At 22.6% G+C, this 24,920-nt stretch overlaps 3 protein-coding genes across 3 annotated transcripts in view; 2 read left to right on the forward strand and 1 right to left on the reverse strand.

The window, feature by feature from the left end:
* LOC122508780 (protein GPR107) overlaps nucleotides 1-14,422 on the reverse strand; it is a 29,106-nt gene extending 14,684 nt beyond the window's left edge. Inside the window, exon 1 of the mRNA XM_043622334.1 lies at nucleotides 14,225-14,422. The gene's annotated coding sequence lies outside the window, so the exon portion shown is untranslated. The remainder of the gene's footprint in view (nucleotides 1-14,224) is intronic.
* Nucleotides 526-3,181, forward strand: LOC122508797. The gene is made up of 2 exons (XM_043622351.1): nucleotides 526-716; nucleotides 1,668-3,181. Exon 2 carries the CDS (start codon nucleotides 1,774-1,776, stop codon nucleotides 2,983-2,985), a length of 1,212 nt encoding a protein of 403 aa, XP_043478286.1. The 5' UTR covers nucleotides 526-716; nucleotides 1,668-1,773; the 3' UTR covers nucleotides 2,986-3,181.
* Nucleotides 9,154-24,911, forward strand: LOC122508791 (alpha-tocopherol transfer protein-like). The gene is made up of 7 exons (XM_043622340.1): nucleotides 9,154-9,307; nucleotides 16,545-16,768; nucleotides 19,906-20,065; nucleotides 20,148-20,209; nucleotides 20,838-21,031; nucleotides 22,055-22,268; nucleotides 24,293-24,911. Exons 2-7 carry the CDS (start codon nucleotides 16,594-16,596, stop codon nucleotides 24,499-24,501), a joined length of 1,014 nt encoding a protein of 337 aa, XP_043478275.1. The 5' UTR covers nucleotides 9,154-9,307; nucleotides 16,545-16,593; the 3' UTR covers nucleotides 24,502-24,911.
* Nucleotides 24,912-24,920: the final 9 nt, after the last annotated feature.

Consider the following 24,920-nt stretch of genomic DNA (forward strand, 5'->3'; position numbering starts at 1 on the left):
ATATTTGACGTTTTGACAGTTCTGTTTTATCAACAGTTTTTTTTATTTACCGACACGTAAAATATATCTCACAGTTCTTTTTATTTCCACCAGAGAAAAATCAGTATTTTTTTTTTAAAAAGCATGTTTTTTAAAATTATTTCAAAGATTTGGAAGGAAATAATTTTTAGTTTTTTAAAATAGTTCCTTTTTTCCAGTGTGTGATAAAAAAATTTATTCTCTCATATAAATGTATTAATTATAGAACTTGTATAGGAAAAGTGTAAACTGTAAACAATTTTGAAGTTGGAGACACGTAACTTTTTTGTTTTTACCCAATTTCGACTTTTTATAAATAAACAACTTAAACATTCAACCAAACAAACCAAGTAACTAAAAGAAGGTAAAGAAAGTAACAAAAATTTTCCCTAATATACCAGTTTTCCAATGAATAACTCAAATCAAGAAATGTCCGAAGTAAGATTAATGAAATGTTCTGCCTCAAATTTGGAGGTTATGTCTAATTAAATTTCTTTTCCATAACAGGAGACATTTGAGGAGCTTTTGGATATTATTGAAAAAAATTTCGCTTCATTACAAATTTTCGACTGTGAAACTAAATCTAAATTTATCGAATCAAGCGGATTTTTATTCACAAGATCAAATCAGTTTGAAAATAGCGAAAACATTATCAACCCACACAGGTGGGAAAAATATTTTGATAGAAAGTTTCCAAGGTTTGTATATATATTCTCTTTGTTTATTTATCAGGGTTGCCACAAAAATTTTATTTTTCTCTAACTTTTCCCTGATTTACAGACAAAATTTTGACTTTTTCCCTGACCCTAAAGAATATTTTGATTCACTCTAAAAATAATTATAGATAGTCAAAAAAATGTTCTAAATTACATTTACTTACGAATTTCTATAATTGTAAAATTATTCGGAAACATCAAGTTTTATTTAAAATAAATCATTTCGATTCAATTATTATTTTCCAGAATTTTTAACTAATTCTTCTTTAAATCGATTATTTTTAATAATTTTTGAAAAAATTCTTTGACAATTTTCAAATCCATTTGTTTGCAATTAAATTTTACGAAATTACGATTATTCGGAAATTCTTCAATTAATATATTTAGAAAATAAAAACTTGAAATAATTTTGAAAAAATTCAAGTAAATTAATTATTAAAAATAATTGAAATTCTGGGATGAGTTTTATTGTTTATGAAAATAATTGAATTCCTAAAAAGAATTTCATTATTTATGGAAAAAATTGAATCCCTGTAAAAAAATTTTATTTTTTATAAAAATAATGGAATTATTGCGGAGAAATTAATAAAAAATAAAGAATTTGTTTTTAATTAATTTTAATTCTTTTGGAAAACTTTATTCAAATAGGTAGTAGATATCAAAAATAATTTAAGGTAAATAAAAACGAATTAAAAATAATTTAATTGAGAAAACTTTCAAAATTATTGAATTCTTTCGAGAAATTTTATTAGAATTGTATTAAAAATAATTGAATTCCTACAAAAATAATTCAATTTTTTGGAGAAATTTTATTAAAATTGTATTGAAAATAGTAAATTGTAAATAGTAAATTGCAAATTGAAACCTTTTGTAGTTCATCTGTGGTAACCCTGTTTATCTAAATGTTTGTTATTTACACTTTTTGTATGTTAGACAGGTAAAAAACTCCCAACAACAAGAGAAATCGAATGGCAATGAAAATTCACAGAAGAATTTAATTACGACAATAAAAAATCGGGTTTTTGAAAAAAACCAAAAAATGAAGGACGAAAAACCGGAATATATGGAAGTGGAGGAGTCGAGTGAGGAAAAGCCAATATATCCTCGCATTGGTCCTAAAAAATCATTTCCCTCTTTCTTTCCCTTACCGCCAACACCGACAACGACGACAACTTTTACAACCGGCACACCTTCAATAGTGTTGACACCATCGAAACTTGCGAGATCAAGTCGTTCGGGAATAACAAACGTCTCAAGTTCATCGGAAGAAGAAATAAATCCCCTAAGTGTTAGCCGATCATTCAGTCAATTTACATTCAAGCAAGCCGACACTAATAATTTAAAGGAAAATCTAAATCTAACACCAATTAGAAATTCAGTCCCCAAAGAAATTGTCAACATAAAACAGGAGCTTGAGAAAGGAAAAAAAAAATTACGCCCACTGATGCAAGAGAAGAAACAGAAGCCAATTTACAGTTGTTCTTGTTGGCAAATTATTTTCTTTCTACTACTTCCGATTGTCGTTGTTTTGATTTCGGCAATTTTCAATCAACCAGAAACAACAACAATGTTCTTTAATCCAAAATTCAATTTTACAAATGTCACGGAAAATCTTCCAAAACAAGTTCACGGACAGGAGAAGGCACTGCGTAATCTCATCAATTTTCTCACCCTAGACAGTACAAATTTCAAAATTCTAACATTCGTTGGCGGTACAGGTGTGGGAAAAACTCACGTGGCAAATATTATCAAAAATTCCCTACCGAACAGTTACTATCATTTCGAATATTTTCCACCGATTTACAATAAAATTAACGAAGCCTACTCAAAACTATCGATATGTCAATGTAATGTCATCGTCCTCGAGAATTTATCCACCGAAGATATATCGGATGCCGCATATTTTTCTCATTCACTAAAAAAACGTGCGTCAAATCTTTGTGTTTTAATTCTCGCTCTATTTAATACACAAGTCACCGATAATTATCTGAGAAGAAGTTTAGACTTACAGGGAAGTGTGAGGAGTATTGAAAATAATTTCGAAAAGGAAGACGTACCGGTAAAATCGATAGTATTCGAATCACTTGGAGAGGAGTCGATAGTAAAGTGTATAAAGGACGCAATTAATGAATCACATCTTAAAGTTTCCGACGAGGATTTCAATCGACTAAAGGAGCATTTATTGATGTCGAACAGTGGTTGCAAGGGAGCATTTTCAAAGGTTCAACTTTTTGGAAAAGTCGCTGATTAACGGCGAAACTATTTTGTCGAAAAAAAAAACGAGAACTGTGATTTAGATACGTAAGAAAAATTTCTCGTCAGAATAAAGACACTAAAAATGTGAAATTCAAAGAAATATTAAATAAAAGGTAATAAAAAATAATAGTTAATAATTAATAATTACTACTTAGTGATTAATTAATAATTAGTAACTAATAATTACTACTTAGTGATTAATTAATAATTAATAATTACTACTTAATCATTAGTAATTAATAATTAGTAGTTAATAAATAATAAATTCACCAATAAAATAGAATTTCCCAATAGAATTGAACAGAAAATTTTTGATACCTATAGCAACTTCAATTTTTTTTCCAAAAATCCATCGCTCTTTTAAAGAAATTATTTTCTAATTTTCTAATTATTTTTGCATTGTACACACTATCGTGATATCCTGTATTTAAAGTAAAATATGGGTTTGAAGACTTGAATTACATCTTCAAAATTACACAAATATTTTATTTTTAATAAAGCTATTTTTAATAAATAAATATTCACTGAAATAAATGTGTTTTTTAAAAGTAATAAATTTTATATGGAATAAGAATATTTGGAATTTTTATATTTGTGTATTTTTGGAGTGTAATATATTTTTTTTTATCAAAGACTGTATTGTTGTAATGTGCTATTATTAATATTATGATATCTGTATAATTCTGGATGAAAAAAAAACCACGAGTTAATGATAAAAAATATTTTTTTTCAATTTAATGGCTAATTATTGTTTTCCACGTAACTTTTTTTTTATAGACTTGGATTATTTCGTTATCCTGATTTTATATCAATAAAATTGTTTAAAAGCCGCATTTCTCTTCCGCATTAGTATTATTTTTTTCCACTCATTTCAGAATTGTAAGTTATGCTTTTTAATTACAGAATTAATTAGAGAATTATTCACGAAAAAAAATTTTAAATCTTATTTCTGATTTTTAATTTTTTTCGTAAATAATTCTCGAATTTATAAATTATAAAAATTATAATCTTGGAAAAATAAATGGAATAATAATTATATTGAATAGAAATAGGAGAAAAGGGGGAAATTAAGAATAAAATAGAAAATTATAGAAAATTAAATTAAATTCAACAGAAATGATAAAAAAAATAAAATTATAAATTATCAAAATTTTAGAAAAATGAAGAGAATAAAAATTATATTTAAATAAGAAAAAGAAGGAGAGGAAATAATTTGCCTTTCGAGTTAATTTGAGTCAAGCGCGTAATTTAAATTAACTAGCTGACAAAGTAACAATTTCCACTTATTCTTTATTTTCAGCTTCGCAGAGAGCTATTAATCGTATTTCACTTTCTTATTATTATAAGCACCCAGGAGTTGATTTGATATTGCGTGTCAAACATCGTAACAAAATTGTTACAATATTACGACCGTTATGCAAAGTCAAAAGAAACAACAAGACTACTATTCTAGATTCTCTCTCTCTCTTTCGTTTACTGGGTCAGAACTTTCAGAACGTCTCGATTTTTTTTCTTCCTTACTTTTTTTTATAAAAGAAATCCTATTATTGTAAATTTGAATCGGATATCCTCATTGCAAACGACGAAATTACGCGAAAAGGAAAAAAAGACGAATTACAAAAGATTGAAATCAGAAGTAAAAAAAAATTTTCAATGTAGAAAAAATAATTCCCCAATGTTTCTGTAAACTTATTTTTTGTTTAAACAAAATTCTCTTTTTTGATAGAAAAAAAAATTCTTTTCGAAACAAAAAGTAAGAAATGAACTCGATTTGGTAAATTCTTTTTTCCGCACTATTTTTCATTTTTGTCTTGGAGTGTAAAATAATTGATTTATAAATAAATATTCCAACTTTCAATGAAGACTCTATTTCATGTGCCTAATCTCTAATAGTGTAAAATTCTTACATAAAATGTTATTATCGCATACGATTTTCTTGCACAAGTTGAATTCATACAATATAATTCTTTTTTTTCAACGTTCAATTTCATAATTATTAAGTAATACCTATATTATTCCCAACTGTAATGTAATACATTTAGCATTTTTCACTTGAAGTGAAATTAAAAAGAAAAATAAATTTAATAATTTAAAATATAAACACGAACTTTAAATTAAATAAAAAGGGAAAATGCATGGAAACAATATCTCGATATGAATTATTTTAATGATACACACTGTGAATTTATGTATATAGCGTTATACTATAAAATTGATGATTAATTCTTTATGTAATTTTAAACAGAACGGGGAAATTGAATCATAAAAATTATTCACATATTCAATGTGTTTTAAAGTTTTTTTTAATATTCTTATCAGAAAAAAGGGAAAGCAAATATTTTGATTTATCTTCTGTTACTATTTTATTATTAATAAAAATTATAATACGAATTTAATTAGTCATTATATTACTAATTGATTTATTATTTTAACCAGAAAATATTACGCCCACATATTATTGTGAAAATAAAATTTTTTTTTTTTTTAAATAACAACTTAAATATTTGAATAATTTCAAATTAAAAAAAAATATTTTATTCACTCATTAATTATTATTTATTATTTTCAAAAATTTCAATAAAATTCTTCGCTGGAATTTAATTATTTTTAATTCAATTTCAATCAAAATTACCGAAAAAATTCAATTATTTAAAAAAATTTTTAATAAAATTCTTCGAGTATTCAATTATTTTCAGAAAGAATAAAATTCTTTGTAGGAATTCAATTATTTTTATGAACAATAAAATTCTTCGCCGCAATTAAATTATTTTCAATATAATTTAAATAAAATTTCTCGATAAAATTTACTTTTTTCTAATTTCTACACAATTTTAATTCAATTAGCTCGAAAGAATCCAATTATTATTAATAATATTCACAAAAATTGTTTATAAAAATTTTAATATTTTCAATACAAATTAAATTTTTCAAATAAATGATAATTCTTTTTTATACAATTTTAATTAAATTTCTCAAATAAATATATTGATTTTCAAAAATTTCAGTAATATTTTTCGGTAACGATTTTATTATTTTAAAAAAAATTTTAATAAAATTCGCGAGAATTAAATTATTTTTATGAATAATAACATTCTTTGTAGAAATTCAATTATTTTTAATACAATTTTAATAAAACTCAAAATAATTCAATTCCTATTTTTAACAAATTTAATAAAATTCGATGAAAATTTCAATTATTTTCAAAAATAACAAGAATCTTTTGAAGAATCCCATTATTTTCTATATAATTACAGTTCAATTGCGTCCAAAAAAAATTAAATTGTTTTCTATACAATGTTAATAAAAATGCTGAAAGGAATTCAATTATTTTACAAAATTTTAATTATATTTCTCAAAAAAAAAAAAATAATAATTTTGACTTAAAGTACAAAAGAAAATTTTCGAATTCTAAATTACAATAAATTTGAATTTTAATTAAAAATTCTTTAAATTATATGAAAGAAATAAAGGGAACTAATATAGAAAAAAAACTAATTCGAAAAAGTAGACTAACTGAAAATTTTCTTTTAGAAAATAAAATGTTGAGTAGATTAGATAATTATACACATCTATATAATACGTATGCAATAAAAAAAATGACTCAAATCAGCTCGAAAGTCACATTTCTTTTTGTATGATTATTTTTTTTCAAGGTGAGGAACTGTAATTTTTCATTATAATATTGATCAAATGAAAGTATTTCTCCTCCCGGTTCTTCTACATATAGCAACGCGAGACTGTAATAATTATGAAAGGGCCTAATCTAAAAATCTCGGGAAGAAGATTTCTTAATATCTAAAACTTTATACGTGGTCGTTATACAACATTCATGATGAAAAAAATATAGACGAAAGCTTATAAATATATCCCAGTAGAATTTTTTTTTCACCCAAAAATTATTCCACATATGGAAATTAGAATTATTAACATTATCACTGACGTGATTGTGGTCTCTTTTTTTTAACTCCAGCTATTAAAATGTTAATATTGTATAGAGAATAATTACAATATAAACAATTACGTTTTGTCGAGTATTTGAAAGCAAAAAAAAATTTTTTTTGCATAGTATTGGTTTATTTTTCTTTCAGTTTGCAAACTTTTTTACGCGCATGTGTCAGTCCTCGTGTCTTTTTAATTATTTTTTTAGGAAAAGACAAGAGTCTTTTCTTCTCTTTGGTTTAGACTTTTAGAAATAATTTTTGCAAAGAACAAGAAATGTTTTTTCTTTAAGAGAATTTATACAACAACAATGATCTACCATGCGTGCCCGTGAGTCATGTTCGTTTCTCCAATTTACGTGTAAACTACGTTAAGAAGCAAATCTTCAAGAACTTCCTAAGACTTTTATTGTCCTCTACATTTGACTTTCTCTCGCGATTTTAGACAATGTTGAGAAATATTATCATTCTGTCGAATGTTATTAAAAGAAGAAAAAAAAAGTCGCTCATAAATTCCTCAGCAAAGAACATTTAAAGACTGACTATAAATTTTAAATGCGTTTTCGTTTATTTTGAAACCAAGTTTAACATTATTGCAATATTGCAATATTTTAAGCATCAAATAATATATTTTTCCTGTTTTGAAATTTTTTTTCTTTTCATTTTTACTTATTGGTCATTTTTCAAATTATTTTTAATATAGAATTCTTAATTTCTATTTTAATTTTAATTTCAATTTTTCAATTTTACATAAATTTAATTTTAATATTATTAAAATAATACATAATATTAATAAAATAATAGTTAATATTATTGAAATAATATTTAATACTTAAATTAATTTATTATTTTATTTAATTTATTTTATTAGATTATTTATTTACTTCTTTTGCTTTTTTTACTATTTTTGTTTAATTAAGTTAAAATTCAAATTTTTAATTACATTTCAATTTCAATAATTATATTAAATTTACAAAGAATATTCTGTCTTTTTAACAATGTATAGAAAAATCGAGATAAATTTTCCTTTAACGACAAATGACGAAGGTTGAAATTTGCTCATTAATTACATTCTCAGTTTATGCACTTATTTAAATATTAATACTCGACACGATCAACATTGTTATTCTTATGTATATTTATTAAGTTAAATTGTTGTAAAAAAGTACATATTAAATGCAAAAATCTATTAATGATTTACTAGAATATTTTTTTACTTTCATACGTAATCTGAACTTTTCTCACAAATGATTATCAATTATGAAACTTGCTTCTGTTTATTATTATTTTTATAAAGGAAATGTATCACCAACAGAAGTGATACTAAGATTTATACATAATTTATATTTTGAATATTACACTATTTAATTAAATTAAATAAAATAAAATTATTTTTATAAATAATAAAATTCTTCACACAAGTTGAATTATTTTCAATTCAATATAAATAAAATTTCTCGAAATTTTATTTACACTTTCAAAATGAAAATGAATTACTTTCGAAAAATAAAATTCTTTAGAAGAAAATTCAATTATTTTTTAAACAATTTAAATTAAATTTCCCTTCAAAAAAATTTAATTATTTTCCCCAAAATTTTAATACAATTCTTCGAAAGAATTCAATTACTTTCAAAAATTTAATAAAATTCTTCGCAAAAATTAAATTATGTATTTTCATTTCAATTACGAATAAAATTTCTCAAAAATTCAAATTTGGAATAATTTCAGATTCGAAATTTGAAAAATTTATTTTTTAACTAATTAATTATTATTATTTATCTACCAAAAGATATAGCAATTTTTATAAATTTTTACAACGAAAAGTAATTGAATCAGAAAATACTACAATTAGAAAAAATTGAAAACTACCAACAATTTGAAAAATTGGTCTAAAAACCAACTGTATTGAAAGAAGAAAACAATAAAACAATAAAATTAAAAAAACAAAACAACAATAATAAAATCTTTCAAGAATCTACAACCACGAGAAAAAGAAAACAAATTTAGAACTATTTTCAATTACTACAGAAACTGAAGTTGCAAAAAGTTTTCAAAAATCCCAAACTATTATTTTAAAAAAATTGTACTTTGCACGAGAGAATTTTTTTCGCGACTATTGAACCTCCTTGAAAAAATATATTTGTCCTTCAAAGGTGAATTCAGGATGAGGAATATCTTTTGTTTTATCATTGAGACTGATTAGTGAGTCAGGGACCACACGACGTCGTTATCGAAAGACTAGCCATCTTGCAAGTCAAGATGGTTTAAGAGAGTGGAGAAAGATACGCACTGCTGACGGAAATTATAAAAGTGGGCCCCAGTACTTGTGAAGGGGGCAGTCGTTCAATAGTGTCGCGGACGAAGACTTCGCTTTTAGGGGTACGTTTTTTCTCCACTATAAATTGTAAAACAAGTACGTTTTATATCCTAAAACGAATAATAACAATTAATTTCGTTCAAATAAATGTGTGCCAAAGAAATAATACAAAAACCAAAAAACAGTGACAAACAATGAATCGTGAAATTAAAAGATAAATCGTGAAATTGAAAAAAAAATTGTGCTTTTCTTCAAATAATCCATTTGAATATTTTCTTCATTCGATGATAAACCGAAAGAGAAAGTGAAAGGATCTACATAAACCAATGCAGGGCAAAAAAAAAAAGTTTTTGTTTAGTACCAAAATTGCATTTTTATTTTAATTAAATTCAATTAAATTTATTTTTGTCAATTATTATTCTTTTTTATTCTCTATAATTATAATTTTTATTTTACTTTGTTTCATTTCTACTCTATTTTATTTTTTCCTCTCTTCCTTTGTTCTATTTACTTCACAGTCGAAATACGAAGACAAAAATTATAAAAAAAATTTTTTTTAAAAAGTTTTTTCGTTTGGATTTCTAATTTTTTTCTAAATTAATAAAGTTCTTTCAATCCGTTCGAATTTTTTCTCAAATAATTTAATAAAGTTCTTTCAATTCTTTCTAATTTTCCACTTTTCGAATTTTTTCTAAAATAATTTAATAAAGTTCTTTCAATTCTTTCTAATTTTCCAATTTTTGAATTTTTTCTAAAATAATTTAATAAAGTTTTCAATTTCAATTCTTTCTAATTTTCCAATTTTTTCTCAAAATAATTTAATAAAGTTCTTTCAATAATTTCTAATTTTGGAATTTTTTCCAAAATAATTTTTTCAAAAATCTTTTTTTTTTACTTCTAGAAAATATTTTAACAAAATTTATGAAAAGGGACAATTTTAATATTAGAAAATGTTTAGAATTCAAAATAAGGAATCTTTTGAATTTCGTATTACGTCGAATATGACAAGAAGAGCACGTCAATGGCAAATATTTAATTCAATGTCAGAAAAATCTTTTAATATTCACTAAGCGATTCATTGTAGGTCAAAGTCAATACGATCGGTGAGTCCCAAAAAAAATGTTTTCTTAAAAATGCGAAACGAATGAAATCTATTTTTGCTTCCTCGAGGAAGAATTTTTAAATTCGTAAACTAATAGTTTTAATTAGCATACTATTTACTAAATTAATTTTAATTAGTACAGTAACTACTCTACTAAATTTAATTGGTATACTAATTACTCTACTAATTTTAATTAGTATAGTAACTACTTTTCTATTTTTAATCAGGCCTGTTTTTAATTAGTATACTAATTAGTATACTAATTACTATACTAATTACAATACTGAAAAAAATTTTCCAGAAAGAATATTTTGAAGATACTAAAAAAATTTTGCCAGAAAGAATATTTTGAAGACACTGAAAAAATTTGCCAGAAAGAATATTTTGAAGACACTGAAAAAATTTGCCAGAAAGAATTTTTTGAAAACAATGAAAAAGTTTGCCAGAAAGAATATTCTCAAGACACTGAACAATTTTTTGAAGATACAGAAAAAATTTGTGGGAAAGAATTTTTGTAAAGAAATTTTGTCCCTCGAAAAAATTCTCACTAGAGGAAAAATCAACTCCAACAGTCTAATTTGAATTAGCATTTTTTTCCCTCCATTAATATAATTATTTGAGGATAAAACTTGCATAATGGTAATAGGGGATGTCGCTTCTCATTTGAAGAAATGGGAAATTGAAACCATAATCAAAAACTGCTTTGCAATTTCAAGTTCCATAATTACAGTTATGTCAAGCATCATAAAAGGATTGCGCGAGCAGACATAATACCAACGATAGGGCGATAGACGATTGACGTCTCATGAACGCAGAAACATGATAACTATTGCTTTCTATGCGGAAGAATAGTATTCTTACATACACGTATATATATATTAACACACAACTATTAACCTGAATAGCCAGTTTTCCAGACTGTATACCATTTAACAATCCACATTTAATTCCATAGTTTGAAACTCTTATTCAATAATATATCCAACACCAATCAGGGTCAAAATTATAAAATTAAATCTTATTCATGCTTTGGTAGTTTCAATTTCTCGTAATGAATATATTATGTATCTCAAGGCTAAGGTGCTCGAAAAACTGTACAAATTTTTTAATTTTAATTTTAGAAAAAAGTTTTTAAAATTGGAAATTTTTTCATTTTTTTTTAAATTGAAAAAAGAAAAAAGCAATAACTTTTTTTTAAAAATTAATTACCAAAATTAATCAATTACTTTAATTATTATTACAAAATGTAATGAAACGTAATTTTAATTAATTAGGCGATTATTTTGATTAGAAGTATTTCGGAATAATTTGAATTGAAGATTTAAGGAAATTAAAACGAAAAACGAGAAGCAGAAAAAAAGGACAATTTTTAATTAGCTAACAACAAAACCAAACAAAATATAAATAATTTTTCTGCTTGACAGCAAACCCGAAAGCAAGAAACAATTATTTGATAACGAAAGCAAAAAAAAATAATTATTTGCCTGCCATCGAAACTAAAATAAAGAAACAATTTTTATTTTCCTGACAACAAAACTAAAATAAAGATACAATTTTTGTTTTCCTGACAACGAAAACAAAATAAAGAAACAATTTTTATTTTCCTGACAAACGAAACCAAAGAAATAGAAATAATTTTTTTTCGCCTGACAACAAAACCAAAATATAGAAACAATTTTTATTTTCCAATGAAAAAAATGTTTAAAACAATAAATAAAGATTTTTCAATAAAAAAAAATCTTTTAAACATTCGATAAGGATTTTTTCAATAAAAAGATTTTCAAAATAATATATAAAAGATTATTTGAATAAAAAAAAATTTTTGAAATATTAGATAAAGATTCTTCCAATAAAAAAAATCTTCAAAATATTATTAAAACAAATGTTTACAAATTCCAATTGAAACGACAATTAAAACCACAAAAATCTAATTGCAACTACCGATAATCAAACAATCACTATTCGAAACATTCTATACACAACTCGAAACAATCAGAATTGCAGAAGAAAAAAGAAAAATAAACACCAGCAAAATATTTAACTATGCAATAAAAACATTTCCTCCGTCTACTGTGAAGCAATAAATAATTTGTCCACGGGACCAAGAAAAATATTTTTATTATCCCTCACTCGCAAAAATTATAAATACCTGAACTACTTTTTACTCATTTTTCTTTTTCTCTAAAACTAAAAACTCTATACAAAATTATGGAAACAACACTTTCAATTAACAAATCCACTTAAAAAATATTTCTGCTACTTTAGAAAAATTTTCATTCAGCAAAAAAAATCAATTTTTTTCTGCTAATTTAGAAAAAAAATTTCATTATTTCTAGAAAATCAGAAAAAACAAATTCTTCATTTTTTTCTGCTAATTTAGAAAAATTTACATCATCGGGAAAAAATTTTCCATTTTTTTCCTCTCCTTGCAAATATTTCTTTCAATGTAAACGGTCAAAGAATAAAATGTAAATTATGTTTACAACCTATTTTCTCGACAAACTTTGCGATGAAAAAAAAACAAAGAAAACAAGACTAACTATGAGTCCATAGTTAGTCTTGTTTTCTTTGTTTTTTTTTACTGAAAATATTATTCCATTAGAAAAAAGAATTATAATTCAACATCTAGATGAATATTAAAATTGTTGTTTTCCATAGGTACAAAAATATACAAAAAAAAACTAATTTTTCAAGAAGGGAAAAAACAAAATGTGTAAAAATATTTTCTGGAAAATATTGCAGCCGGAAAAACGAAAAATATCTCTATTAATAAGTTGAAAATTTAAATACATATAGTAAATAAATAAATGTAATTATCTAGTGTATAAATAAATTCAAATGTAAAGTACATAAATAAATTTATACACTTATAAATAAATTCATATTAATTATTATATTAAATTTTCTCTTATTTTTATTTTTTATAGTTGAAAAAATTGTTAAAACAAACGATCAGTCAATCTTGTATTTAATATTTACTCTCTAAATTTTAATTTGTAAAAATGTTAACTGATTTGAATTAGTAACTGGCTTTTTGCTTTTGAATTAGTAAAATTTGCTACTAAATTATAATTTCTACTAATTTATTAGTAAAATTTACAAATTCAAAAGCAGTCAAAATTTTAGTTATAAAAATCGAATTTTATTAATAAATAGTAATCTCTACTAATTTATTAGTAAAATAGACTAATTCAAAAACCAAAAAGTCTGTCATTAATTCAAATTAGTAAACATTTTTAGTTTTTTACTAATTCAAATTCAGAGAGTAGACTTTTATTTATCGCTTTTTGTGCTATTAGTATTAAGTTCTTTTGTACGAAAGGGTTCATTTGAAGCCCGTTTATACTTAAAATAAATATTACTATCTATTTGTTTTTTATTATATTTACATACATATATAAATAAAATTTATATTTATAATATTTTATTTATATTTGTAACATAATAAAATACATTAATATTTTTTATGTATTTATATTATTTGTATTTTGTCTAAATAATATATACAAATAAATATTTACATAAATAATTATAATCCACAATTATATAAAAATCGATCTAAATTTGCAAAAGAAAAAGAAGAGAAAAAATCGTCAAAAATCTAAAGTGATCCAGTTGATTAGGTTTTTTTTGGGGTCATGAGCGTGCGATCGTTCTTTATTCATTGTTAAAAATCGTGCGAATCAGAGAAGAAACAAAGGTGGGTTAACAACCGAACCAGCCTCTTATGCAATATTGGAGAAAGTTGTTGCAAAACACTCACACATGCATAGAATCGTTTCCCACAAACACGGAATATAAATGAATATGTGTTTGGGTCTCGCTCTGTGTGTGTGTGTTTCTCGAGTATTATTTGTTATATCATAAGCACACTTACTTTTGGTCCAGCGATTATATTAGGTGTATGATGCAATTTTACGACTACGCATTAAGTAATGCCGTAATATGCTTAACAGATCTCTAGAAATGCGAGCAACGTGTCATGAATTGGCATACATATATGTATACATGCTTTTTTTTGTATTTAAAAACATGTTGATCGAAGAAATTAGGTCACCAGGTCATTTCACATACATTCGCACAGCTTCCCTGAAAGAAAAAACCGAAAGTGAAATTAATTTCCTTAATTTCATGCCTAATAAATTATTCACAAAAAATAATTCACTACATTAAATACTACTTGCAATTTAATATCTTGCATATGATTAAAATAGTTTCTATATGTTTATTATAGAAAATTTTTTCAGTTTTCATATTTTTTTTTCTCCAAGGGGCTTAAATGTCAATCAAAATTATCGACTCGATATTGCGAAATGAAAATTATCAAATTAAATTAATAAATAGAATAATGTTTTAATAAAACTAGATCAAAATTTTGTATATTTGAATCTATTTTTTTGTTTATATTCTATTATTAATTATTTAAATTTTCAAATTAGAGAAATTTTTATTTTTTGTATTAATATTCGTTGTATTCTGGTAATATGTTCGCAGTTTGAAGTTAGTTTGTTTCCTTCTTTGTTTCCTGAATTTTTAAAAATGTTTTGAATTTTAAAATTAATGTATTGAAATTCATTAAATTCTTGTGAATTATTTATCAAAAAACTTGAAAGTAATTATTCCTTTGACAGTTTTTATCAAATTCAAAATAATTGAATTCTTTCGAGAAATTTTAATAAAATGATATTAAAAATAATTGAATTCTCTCAAAGAATTTTATTATATTTATGAAAATAATTCAATTCTTGCGACAATATTTATTACAATTTTTAAAAATAATTATTGGCAAAAATTTTATTAAAATTTTTTTAAATAATTGAATTCTCTCAAAGAATTTTATTATTTATGAAAATAATTCAATTCTTGCGACAAATTTGATTACAATGTTTGAATCCTTTCGAGAAATTTTATTAAAATTGTATTGAAAATAATTGAATTCTCTCAAAAGAATTTTATTACTTATGAAAATAATTCAATTCTTGAGACAAATTTTATTACAATTTTGGAAAATATTTTAATCCTTTCGAGAAATTTCATTCAAATTGTACTGAAAATAATTGAATTCTCTCAAAGAATTTTATTCTTTATTTTTTACAACTTTTGAAAATATGTGAATTTTTGGCAAGAATTTTATTAAAATTGTTGAAAATAATTTAATTGTTTCAAAGAATTTATTACATAGAATTTTTTTAAAGTAATGGAATGTTTTTAATAAGTTGTATTGGAAATTTTGAAAGCAATTGAATTTTAAGAAGAAATTATTTTAACTTTTTTTTAAATAATCGGGTTTGTAATTGTAATTAATAATTTTGTTATTAAACTTTATTAAAATTATTGACAGAAAATAAATTCTTTTGAACAATTTTATTAGAGTTCTCATATAAACAATTAAAATTTTTTTGCAGAATTTCTTGAAAATAGTTTAGTTTTTTCAAATAATTTTAATTGAAAATTTTGAAAATAATTGAAATTTACAAAAAATCTTATGAAAACTTTTGAGAATGAAAACTTTATTACAATTTGTTAAAATAATGGAACTCGTTCAAAAAATTTTATTAAAATTGCATTAAAAATAATTGAATTGTTTCAAAGAATTGTATCAAAATTTTTAGGAAATAATTGAATCCTTGAGTGAAATTTTATTAAAATTGTTTTGAAAATAATTGAATTTTTCAGAAGATTTTTATTATTTATAAAAATAATTGAATTCCTGCAAAGAATTTTATTATTTATGAAAGTAATTGAATTTTTTTCGAAGAATTTTTATTATTTATAAAAATAATTGAAATCCTACAAATAATTTTACTATTTATGAAAATAATTGAATGCTTGAGAATAATTTTTATTAAAATTGTTAAAAATAATTAACAAGAATAATTAATTATGTACTTAATAAGTGAATCAAATAATTTTAAAAATAGCAAATAAAAATTTTCTACCTTTAAAGTTTAAAGTAAATTTTTTTCAATTATTTAAATGATTTGAATATTAAACTATTTAAATTTTCTAATTATTGAAAATAATTTTAATAATAAAATGATGCATAATTTTAATAATAAAATGATGCATATTTAAATTAAATTCAAATTTATCCACTTATAAAGTATCATCTTTTTGTCAAAGGAAATTAAAATTAATTAAACAAATTAATATAATAAATAATTTCATAAATATACATTTTTAAAAATAATTTTCAGACTGTGATTCGAGTGAATTAACGAAAAAGAAAAGAATCGAAAAGAAAAAATGGGTGGAGTCGAGTGGGCAACCGAAGAAGATGACTACGAGTGTCCTTTGTCCAATGAGACACAAAAAATGGCAAAAGAAGAACTTCGCGAGGACAAGAACACAAGGGATCAGGCTTTGGAACAAATAAGAAATTGGGTAAAACTTAATCCAAGGATTGAAAATTCCAGAATGGGTGAGGTTCCACACATACATTATATTTATAATAAAATTGTGCAACTTTATACGGAGAGAAACTTATATAATATAAGTCTTAGAAATTTATGACAAGTTTTGTCATTATAATAAATATGGGTGGCTACAGACAATTTTAAATTATGTTACAAAATTCAATTATCAAAAAATTATTATCAAATCGACTCAAAGAAAATTCCCTAAAAAAAAAGAAATCTCATTATGTAAAAAAAATCCAATTTCCTTTTTTTTTGCAAAACCAATAACTAAGTGACATAATTTCGGGAAATTGATTCATTAGATTTATACTGAAATAGTGAAAGTTAATTACTGTTCTAATCAAGCACTACTGTAATAATTTATAATTAGAATAATTTTCCAATTTTTCAAATTCTGCAAATACTGCAAATTCTGATTTTAATCAAATTAAATCAAGAAGCAAGAATATAATTAATTAATTATTAATTAGCCAATTTCGCTTTATTTTTTGGGTAACTTTTGGAAATTTTCGTTATTTTTGTAAAAAGTAGGAGATAAATAACTCAAGTGTACTTTGAGATGTACTTTATTCGAAAAGAAAAGAAAGGTGAAAAAACTTAGAAATAAATTACAAGAAAGGCGAGGGTTCTCAAGGTAAAAAAGAGTCTGAAGAATTTAAAACATCGCTCATTCATGATTACGAAACTCAAGGTTACTTTCTATTGCACTTCTGGTATCTCGAAATAATTTTCATCTCCTTAGAGTTCAATTAAATTAGTTTAAAAGCAATTACTTTCCTACTAAAAATAATTATTAGAAAAAAACAATTACTTTACTAAAAAAGAAAGCTAAAAAATTACCTAGAATATATTTATCACGTAAAAAAAAATTTTTAACTACAAAATTAATAACTAGATTTTAAAAGTACAAAATTAAAAAATAATTTTTATGCAGATACTTAAAAAATAAGTTTTATGAATAATAATAATAAAAACGAATTTGTGACTTCTTAATTAAAAAATTATTTTGAAGCGAGAATTAAAAATTGCAGTTTTAAAAAAATCAATTATGAAGAATAAATATGAATTTTCGACTCTCATCGAGATAAAAGGATTGAAAACATTGCAACATAAACATTAGAAGGGAATACAATGTCTCAATATATGTGACATTTGGATAGTGTAAATGGCACAGATTTCACATCATGAATTTTCACAGAAAACCTTGAAATCACTAATTTTTTTTCTTGTAAAATTCTTCGATTCACGAGTCCAAATTTTCTAATCAATAATTTCCTTTTCGTTAAAATTTACAAAATAGAAATACAAACTGAATAATTTTTAATTACTTTGATTATTTAGTAAGACAAAATAAATTTTAATTTTAATTCAAGTAAATTATTATTCAATAAGTTATTATTCAATACATTCAGTAAATTATTTAATTCATTCAATAAATTCTTCAACAAATTAAATAAATAATAATTAAAGTAAATAAAAAATGTCTATTTTCAAAATTTTGTAATACTCCCAATTTATGTACGAAAATATAATTTTTTAGCAATTTTGGAAAATATTTGAATAATTAAATAATAAGGAATTTAGTGTTTTATCAAGTGACTAAAATAGTATCTAATTAATAATTAATTATCAAATTATTATTAAATTCTAATAATTAAATAATTAAATATCAGTTAGGTTCAACTAGATATAAAGTTAATTGATAATCAATATCAATAACTAAAATAGTACCTGATTAATCTCAAATTTCTAATTATCAAATTATTTTCAATTATTAATTATTATCACTTATGAAATTCAGGGTTGCCACAAAAATTTGAATTTATTTCAGACAAAATTTTTACCTTTTCCCTGACCATAAAGAATATTTTATTTTACTTTAAATTTCATAAAATTTCAACAATTTGAATATATTTCTATTAAATATGTATTCAAAAATTCAACGAATTTAAAGAAAAATTAATAAAAAATTTTCAAATAACTAACTTCTAAAAAAACTTTAATTAAAATTAATTAAAATTCAAAATTTCTAGAACTTAAATTTTAAATACAAATTTTTTATACTCTTCGTAATTTTTGTAACTTATTTATAATTTTGTATTTGAAATAATTTAATTCTTGCATAAAATTTTATTAAAATTTTTTTTTTAAATTGAATTATTTTGAAGAATTTTTTGGAAATTTTTGAAAATAATTCCATTCTTGCGATAAATTTTATTAAAAATTAAAAAAAAAATTGAATTCTTATAAAGAAATTTTTAAAATTGTTGATAAGAATTTAATTCTTTCGAAAATAATTTTATTATTTATGAAAATGAATAATTTTATTATTTATGAAAATGATTCAATTCTTTCGATAAATTTTATTTTAATTGGATTTCTCCTAAGAATTTTATTTTTTATAAAAATAATTCTATTCTTTCAAAAAATTTTATTAAAATTGTATTGAAAATAATTTAATTGTTTATGAGAATAATTGAATTTTTACAAAGAATAGAAATGATTAAAATTAATAAAAAATAAAATTCTTTCGAGAAAATTTGTTTTATGTAATTGAATTTCTGCGAAGACTTATTATTTATAAAAATAATTGAATTTCTTGGAAATTTTTTTGACGAATTCAATTAAAATTGTATTGAAAATAATTCAATTCTTATATAGTATTTCATTGAAAGTAGAAAATAATTGAATTCTTTCAAGAAATTTTTTATAAGAAGAAAAAATAAAAAAATTTGTTTTATGTAATTGAATTTCTACGAAGAATTTTTCTAATTATAAAAATAATCGAATTCCTGTTTATGATAGTTTTTTTAAGAATTAAATTATTTAAAATAAATTCAATATCAATTCTTTAAAATTCGATTATTGATAGAAATAGAAAGATTTTAAAATCAACTTGAATATTTAACTTTCCCTAACTTTTCCCTCAATTCACTAATTTCCTTGACAACCCTGAAATTATCATCAATTATCAAATAATTAAACATCAATTACAGGTTCATCTAAATATAAAAATAATTGAAAAATCAATATCAATAGTAATGACAATAACATTCTAAAATTACAATTTTACAGAAAAGTGAAAAATTAATATTTTAAGGCGGAAAAATAAGAGTGATTTTTGAAATTTTTTTCACAGATGGTCGATTTTTCCTGAGATTTTTACGATGCAAAAAATTCAATGTGCCGATGAGTCAAGAAGCTATTGAAAGGTATCTTTTATTACGTCAAGTTTATCATCCAGCATTCAATAATTTGGACATTACCGAACCAATAATGGAAGAATTACTTTCCCTCGGGTAAGATTTGAAAAAGAAAAAACAATATTGAAAACAAAATATAAAAATTGAAACTGTAATTAATCATTTCTTAACTCTTTAGATATCTATTCGCGGTTCCTGGTCGAGATGTTAAGGGGCGTCGTGTGATTGTCGCTAGACCCGGTAAAAACTCAGCGTTACGATTGAAAAAAAGAAAAACCACACAGACCGAAATTATTGCACTTTTGATAAAAATAACTAATATTGATAATTGATATAAATTAGAATTAAATTCAAGAGAAGAAAACGAAACTAAACATCTTAACGCTGACTATCAAAGACATGAGGGAAAAAATTACAATATTTTCCCCTTTTTTTATATAGAAGTAAATAAAAAAATAAATATGAAAATATAAATTAGAAGTATAATTTAAAATATAAATTATAAATATAATTCGTTAAAACTATATACTTTCAAATTATTCAAAAACTGTCTTCGTTACAATTAAATTGTAAATTTCAAAAAGAATTCAACTCTGAAAATCGAAATTCAAATTTAACTCTGAAATTCACTACCAATTGTTATAAAAAAAATGACTGAATTACGATTTTTTACAGTTATTTTCCTATTTCAATTTTTCCGTTAATATAAATAATGAATAAATATTATTTTTTTTAAATTTCTTTTTAATTTGTTTTAATTCTCCTTTTGTCGATTTATGCTAATTGTGAAAAGTTTGTTCCCTCATGTCTGTAATTAAAAATCAAAAGGGATATATTTGAAAAGCATACCGTCTATTTTTTCCTCTAGGAGTATTTGATCCGTATAAATATACAAATGCCGATATGTGTAAAATTCATGGCATCACTTATGAATCGTTGATGGAAGACGAGGAAAGTCAGGTTCGAGGTTTCGTTCATTTCGCAGATGGTGCAGGTGTCAGCTTTCCTCATTTAACCCTCTTTACACCAAAAGAGGCAGTTCGCATCGTCAAAAATGGTGAAGTAAGACATTCCTATTTTCCTGCAGTAGAAAAGAAAAAAAAGCATGAAAAACCGATTAGCACAAGACAAATATTTGCAAATTAAATATATAAATATTTCAGCACAAGTGAGAAATATTACTTTCATTATTTTTGCAACTATTCATAATATTTCGCAAATTTAAAAAAAAATCATTCTTTTCGTATTTTTTTTATAAACCCGTGTATTTTATAAATAAATAAATAAATAATTAATATTATTATTATTTCCATTATATTATTTATAATATATTTATAATAAAATATATTTATAAATAATAAAATTGTAAATAATAATTATAAATAATAACTTTATTAAAAAAAATATTTTAAAATCTAATTTGTTAGTAAATTACACTGATTATTCGCTTCACTAAATTGAGAAGTCGTTGCTCTTTATAAATTTTAATTTCTTAATGTTTATCCATTAGGCAGAATTATGAATATTTTGCAAGATAATTTAAAAGTAATAAACACTTCAAAATCCTGTGATATTTATTACTCGAAATGGGTCATATGCAATTAACATATCCAGTTATTTTGTGTGTTGGTCATAAGTCTCTCCTTTTCTTTTTTTTTTCCTCTAAAAAGATAATTTAGAATTCTTTTCCTCTCCTCTTTTCTCCTCTGGTTTCGATCTTAAATATGTAGGTCTCTGGTAATAAAGTTCGTTTTCGTTGACCCAGGAATGATTTTTGTCCCCCATTTTATAAGTGTGCACAACTTCCAAGGCCATTCACGTAATATAAGAATTTCATAATATTTCTTTTAGACACACCAACGAGAAAACCGGTTGAGAGTATAAATTTTAAAGTTTCAGCGAAATATCCATCAGCTGTTTATCAAAATTACCCAAAAAGAGAAAAAGAAAGAAATATTCAAAATATATTAATTTAAATTTAAATTTACTATTTACAATTTTCTATTATTTTAACTACCATAAAATTGAATTTAAAAAAATAATTTAATTGTAGAGTAAAAAAAATGAATCTTACCTTTCGTCTAGCGAACCGTGCCAATGAGACATAAAGAAGTACACGCAATCAATGCCCATCCATCGCTCAAGTTTGCCTTGGATTTTGGAATGTCGCTGATTTCTGAGAAGATTAAGAGTCGCGTTAAAATTTACACAAGTCTTGAGGATGCGAAAAATCATAAAATGGACACGAGTTTACTGCCAAAAGAATATGGCGGTACAATGCCCATGAAAGAAATGATTGGTAATAAAATATAAATATAAAAATAATAATACATTTATAAAAAAAGACTGTACGCTAAATATTTCAATGTTAGCAAATATTAACAAAAAATATTACATTTTTGTCATATTGAAAATTAATTATTATTTATTAATAATTAATATTAATAATTAATATTAATTAATAAAATTAATTAATTAACCGGTCTTCTGTTCGCAGTTTGAATTTAGTTCATTTTATTTACTTTTTGTTTACTAAATAATTAATTTCTTTCAAGGAATTTAATAAAAATTGTACTGAAATTAATTAAATTCTTCTAAAGAATTTTATCAAAATTTTTAAATATAATTCTACTCTTTCAAAGAATTTTATAAATTTTATAATAAAATTCCTCCGATGAATTTTTGTAACTTGTTAAAATAATATAATTCTTAAAATAAATTTTATTAAAAATTTAAAATTTTTAAAAAGAATTTAATTGTTATCAAGAAATTTTTAAAATTGTAGATAAGAAATGAAATCTTTCAAAAAGAATTTTATTATTAATGACAATGATTCAATTCTTTCGAGAATTTTTATTTTATTTGAATTGAAAATAATTGAATTTCTCCTAAGAATTTCATATTTTATGAAAATAATTCAATTATTTCAAAAAATTTTATTAAAATTTTTAAAAAAAATTCAATTCTTATAAAGAAGTTTTTGAAATTGTTGATAAGAATTTAATTTTTTAATAAAATGATTCAATTCTTCCGAAAAATTTTATTTTAATTGAATTTCTCCAAAAAATTTTATTTTTAATGAAAATAATTAAATTATTTCAAAAAATTTCATTAAAATTTTTGAAAGAAATTGAATTCTTTTCATAGAATATCAAATTCTTAGGAGAAATTCAATTATTTAATAAAACTGATTCAATTCTTTCGAAAAATTTTATTTTAATTGAATTTCTCCAAAGAATTTTATTTCTATGAAAATAATCCAATTATTTAAAAAAATTTTAATAAAATTTTTGAAAAGAATAGAATTCTTATAAAGAAAAGTTTCTAAAATTGTTGATAAGAATTTAATTATTTAATAAAAATAATTAAATTATTCCTTCGAAAAATTTCATTTTAATTGAATTTCTCCTAAGAATTTTATTTTTTATGAAAATAACTCAATTATTTCAAAAAATTTTATTAAAATTTTTTAAAAGAATAGAATTCTTATAAAGAAGATTTTAAAATTGTTGATAAGAATTTAATTATTTAATAAAAATGATTCAATTCTTTCGAAACATTTCATTTTAATTGAATTTCTCCTAAGAATTTTATTTTTATGAAAATAATTCAATTCTTTAAAAAAATGTTATTAAAATTTTATTGCAAATAATTAAATTCCTCAAAAAAGAATTTTATAATTTATGAAAATAATTCAATTCCTAAAACAATTTTGAACAAAATTTTTGTAAATATTTTAATTCTTTCGAGAAATTTTACTTAAAATTGTACCTATTGAAAATAATTTTATTTTGCAAAGAATTATTTTATAACTTATGAAAATAATTTAATTCTCTCGAGAAAATTAAATTTTTATGAAGAATTTTATTAAAATTGTTGATAAGAATTTCATTCTTTAGTGCAGAATTTTTTGAAAATCTCTGTATAAATAATAAAATTTTGACGAATTTGACGAATTTCAAATTAAAATTCTTCTCAACAAATCAATTGTTTATGAAAATAATTGAATTCTTGAGAAGAATTTTATTATTTACAAAAATAATTGAATTCTGTGCAGGATTTTATTATTTACAAAAATAATTAAATTCTTGAGAAAAATTTCATTATTTACATAAAAAAAATAATTGAATTCTTCGCAGGATTTTATTTACTAAAATAATTAAATTCTTGCGAAGACTTCTATTATTTCCTAATAAAAATATATTTAATATAAAAAAAATTTGTTTAATTTTCATCAAAATAATAAAAAAATAAATACCTCGTTTCGCGGCGTAACATTTACTAGCAAAATAAATGAATTAATGAAACGCAAATTTTGTGCAGATCTATGGCGAAAGGAATTACTCGCAATCCGGCCAACACTTCTTAATAATGATAAAATGCGAGTGCGTATGGAATTGTACTCGGAGAAGGCAAGAGAAGGTGCAGTTTCCGCATTGAAACAAGGAATGAATTGCTTCTCCGCATCGTCAAACAGTGATCCGACTATTCACGGAATCAGTGGCTCGTTCCGAAAATTAGAAGTAGATTAATATTTCTTTTTCTTGAAACAAAAAAGAAAAGAAGTGTAATTAAAAGTATAGATCTATTTTTTTGATCAAATCATCTTTTTTGATACTGACAATCACGATCCACTTTTTTTTTACCGGTCAATTTCCGATCGATAAAAAACGAAAATTTGCAATTCAGGTCTTGATTATTCATCCCTTTATGTTAGAATAGGTGAATCACATTCTTCTGCACCATAATAGCACTATCTTCAATTTCACTGTCATCAACTTCTTTCCTTAAATTCTCATCAAAAAAAGTAAGATGAGAAATAGGAATAAAATCACTTATCTTCTTGTAAAATTATATATATAAATATAAGAAAATTCTATTCGCACCTTTGATAATCTTGTACAGTGTGTCTATCGGAATAAATATATTTTTAGATTAATAATCTTGATAT

This window comes from Leptopilina heterotoma, unplaced genomic scaffold (genome assembly GCF_015476425.1).
Source record: "Leptopilina heterotoma isolate Lh14 unplaced genomic scaffold, ASM1547642v1 Lhet_114, whole genome shotgun sequence".
Taxonomy (NCBI): domain Eukaryota; kingdom Metazoa; phylum Arthropoda; class Insecta; order Hymenoptera; family Figitidae; genus Leptopilina; species Leptopilina heterotoma.